Source organism: Plectropomus leopardus, unplaced genomic scaffold (assembly GCF_008729295.1).
Source record: "Plectropomus leopardus isolate mb unplaced genomic scaffold, YSFRI_Pleo_2.0 unplaced_scaffold4371, whole genome shotgun sequence".
Taxonomy (NCBI): domain Eukaryota; kingdom Metazoa; phylum Chordata; class Actinopteri; order Perciformes; family Serranidae; genus Plectropomus; species Plectropomus leopardus.
This window is the reverse complement of record NW_024647908.1, coordinates 27-3,988: the sequence shown is the minus strand read 5'-3', so window position 1 is coordinate 3,988 and position 3,962 is coordinate 27. Positions and strand designations below refer to the sequence as shown.

The 3,962-nt window shown below is 46.9% G+C and overlaps 1 protein-coding gene across 1 annotated transcript; it reads right to left on the bottom strand.

Annotated features, from left to right (window-relative positions):
• Positions 1-6: 6 nt before the first annotated feature.
• Positions 7-3,724, bottom strand: LOC121939235 (F-box/LRR-repeat protein 19-like; the record flags this gene model as incomplete). Its single annotated transcript, XM_042482310.1, has 5 exons — positions 3,512-3,724; positions 2,476-2,562; positions 1,912-2,097; positions 1,784-1,816; positions 7-807 (listed from the first exon to the last, which is right to left on the bottom strand). Coding segments are annotated over exons 1-5 (1,320 nt in total), but the record flags the coding sequence as incomplete, so codon positions are not given.
• Between the last annotated feature and the right edge of the window lie 238 nt (positions 3,725-3,962).

Below are 3,962 nucleotides of genomic sequence, written 5' to 3'. Positions count from 1 at the left end.
CTCCCTCCCTCCTCCTCCCCCACCCGTCCCTCCTCGTGTCCGCCCGTTGCGCGCCTCCTGCCCGTTGCTGCGCTGCTTCCCCGTGAAGCTGTCGTGCTGTGAGGACGGAGGCATCTGATTGGAGGAGAGGGGAGAGGGCGGGGGAAGGGAGGCGGAGTTTTTCCTGGTCCTGTCGGAGGTGGGCGTGTCCTCATCCTCCCCGTCCAGCAGTCCTCCTTTCCGTCCCCGCGGAGGTAGCCCCGCCTCTCCTCCTCCTCTCCGCCGAGCCTTCTCCCCCCCTCCCTGCTCCTCCTCCCGCACCTCCTCTTCCCCCCTCCCCGCCTCCCCCTCCGACTCCTCACTGGCGCTGAAGCCCAGCTCCGCCAGGCGGCGCTCCCTCTCCCGCTCTCTCTCCCGCTCGCTGCGACTCCTCTCTCGCTCCGCACGCCCACCGCTGCTGTTGCCGTAGACCACGGGAGGAGGCGGGGCAGGGGAGGAGGACGAAGGCGAGGAGCCTCCTCCGGCCTGCTCCCCCCTCAGGGAGTCGTCGGAGTCAGACTCGGAGTCGGACTCGGAGCTGGAGGAGGAGGAGGAGGAGGACTCGGGCCGGCGTTCCAGCAGACACATCCTCTTGAAGCGCTCCAGTTTCTCTCGGTGGTGGGAGCGCTGGTCTGCACTCGACGTCCCCCCTGCTCCTCCTCCGCCTCCTCCTCCTCCCCCGGGCTGCGAGGAAGAGGAGGAGGAAGTGGAGGAGCCCTGCAGTCCTCCTGCTCCTCCTGCAGCTGAGGAGGTGGGACCGTTGGACTCCAGGGCCTCCTGTTTGGGTTTCTGAAGGAGAAAAAGAAAGCGTCAGCTGATCAGCAGGTCGTCACTTTAAAACGGAGACCGTCTCGGTCGTCTGTGGCGGCCCTGACACACCAGGCGGTGACCGCCTGTCGCCGTCGTTTCTGCGCTGTGTCCTGCACCGTCCGACCGTCCTTCAGCTGATTCATCGCGTTGAAATGGCGACCTCAGTGAGTGAGTTCGCTCTGATGTTCGGTTTCTCTCAGGTGACGAGAAGAGAAACATCAGTGCGGAAAGTAACGAGCGAGCTAAAGTCCGGAGGGAGCGAGCTGCAAACACACTTTTTCTTTAAGGTCAGATAGTTTTTCTTTAGTGACTGAGCACATTTCAACAATAACTTTCCAGGACTTTTCCAGGACTTTGAGGCAAATTTTAAAGCTCATGCATCCATCAATACTCCTTATTGTTCTTTTCATTACTATGCAACAGCTTTGTGAATGTATTCGATTGAGAAAAGAATGAATTCAGAGCAGGACTACAAATTAACATTTTTGGTGAATTAGTTTTTTCTTTAATTTTGTTTTGGCAATTTTGTTTTTCTTTGAACATTTTGGACATTTTTTTTGTTTATAAATTTTGGGGGCTTTTTTTCAGTTTTAACATTATTAGTGATTTTTAAAAAAACAAAAAATATTTTGGCAATTCTAAAATTCTAGAAAAATATATATCACCCTCAAAAAAGAAACTTTTCTTATTGAACAAAACTCGCAAATTTTTCTCATGAAAATTTTTTTTTACCAAACTTTTTAAAGAAAAAAACATATTCAAGAATTAAGGAAAAAACAAATTTCTACAAAATATAAAATCAACAAAAAGGCCCCATTTATCACAGCCAGAAACTGTAAAAACTGAAATTATTGTTGGTTTTTCAAGTGTAAAGTGTTTTTTTTTTACTTTTTTGGGGTCACTGTAAACTAAATAATAAAAAAACACTGAAATAATAATAACAGAGACTTGATACCTTTTTGAGGCGTTTTTCGTGGCCGCCTTTCATCTGAGAGAGAAACAGGAAGTAGAGACAGACGGTCAGTCAGAGCGGGACACATGAACATCCTGTCAGATCTGCTCTGTGATTGGTTAACACTGCACCTTCTTCTTGGGCCCGCTGTCCGGAGGCAGCTCCTTCTCCTTCTTCCTCTTGTGTCCCCCGTCCGTCCGCCCCCCCTCCTCCAGGGAGGGCGGGGCTTTCTTCTTTGGGGGCGGGTCATCTGTGAGCTTCCAGCGGCCCACCTCCCCGTTATCCAGCCGGCGTTTCCCAGAGCCGTCCGCCTGGTCCTGGACGCAAACATTTAATACAGACCGTTACTGACGTGATCACCTGATCACCAACGGCAGGAGGAAGACGCGAGACTTTGATACCACTGTGTAAAATCGTCGTTTTCAATGCACCAGTCGGGCAGATACGCCTGGAGTTATATATATATATATATATATATATATACATCATGTTTTATAAGGTTTTCATGTTTCATGGCTCTTAGTCTGTTTAATCTCTGTGTGTTAAATGTGTTTTACTTCATTGTAAAGCACCGTGGACCTGTGTTTTTCAAAGTGCTAAACAAACAACGTCTATAATCACTATTATTATCATTATTATTATTATTAATATTATCACATTTTCTTTGCGCAGAGCCTTTCTGGTGTGACTCTTACCTTACTGGTTTTGCCCTCCTTGTGGCACTTTGGACACTCCCAGCAGTTTGGGATCTCATCGTTGATGATTCCTTCGGCTTTGCCCATCTGAGGACACATAAACACACTCAGTGTACTGTAGGCTGATATTAGTGATAAAAACAACTAAACAGCTGATATTAGTGATTAAAAACAATTAAAACAGCGGATATTGGTGATAAAAATGACTAAAACAGCTGATATTGACGATAAAAACAATAAAAACAACTGATATTGGTGATCAATGGAACCTGAGACAGCTGATATTGGTGATAAACTGACCTTGAGACAGCTGATGTTGGTGATAAACTGACCTTGAGACAGCTGATGTTGGTGATAAACGGAACCAGAGACAGCTGATATTGGTGATAAACTGACATTGAGACAGCTGATATTGGTGATAAACGGACCTTGAGACAGCTGATATTGGTGATAAATGGACCTTGAGACAGCTGATATTGGTGATAAACGGACCTTGAGACAGCTGATATTGGTGATAAACTGACCTTGAGACAGCTGATATTGGTGATAAACTGACCTTGAGACAGCTGATATTGGTGATAAACAGACCTTGAGACAGTTGATATTGGTGATAAACTGACTTTGAGACAGCTGATATTGGTGATAAACTGACCTTGAGACACCTGACATTGGTGATAAACGGACCTTGAGACACCTGACATTGGTGATAAATGGACCTTGAGACACCTGACATTGGTGATAAATGGACCTTGAGACAGCTGATATTGGTGTTAAATGGACCTTGAGACAGCTGATATTGGTGATAAACTGACCTTGAGACAGCTGATATTGGTGATAAACTGACCTTGAGAAAGCTGATATTGGTGATAAACGGACCTTGAGACAGCTGATATTGGTGATAAACAGACCTTGAGACAGCTGATATTGGTGATAAACTGACTTTGAGACAGCTGATATTGGTGATAAACAGACCTTGAGACACCTGACATTGGTGATAAACGGACCTTGAGACACCTGATATTGGTGATTAACTGACCTTGAGACAGCTGGGGTGGATGATCTCGTTACAGATGGTGCACTCCATCAGAGACAGGCTGAACTTCTCCTCCTCTGAGTCCACTGTGTCCTCCTTCCCCGCCTCGCCGCACGCAAAACACACCGCCGTGTGAGGTAAGACCGGCTGGACACAGACAAGCAAGTCAGACAGGTGGACATAGATGGACAGGACATTTAATTTGCAATTGGACATGTCCTGTCAACAGTTTGACAGATGTCTGTTTTAATGGAAGTCTGTGAGGAAAAAAGGTTTTTTGGCTGCAATACCAAGCAGCACCAAAGGGGGCGCCACCTCCTCCTCCACCTCCATCATCTCCTCCCTGTCTTCCCTCCACAACCACAAATAAACAAACAAATAAATAAATAAACCTCCAAAAGAAATAATATGAAGATCAACTGGCTAAACCTGTGTGTGTGTGTGTGTGTGTGTG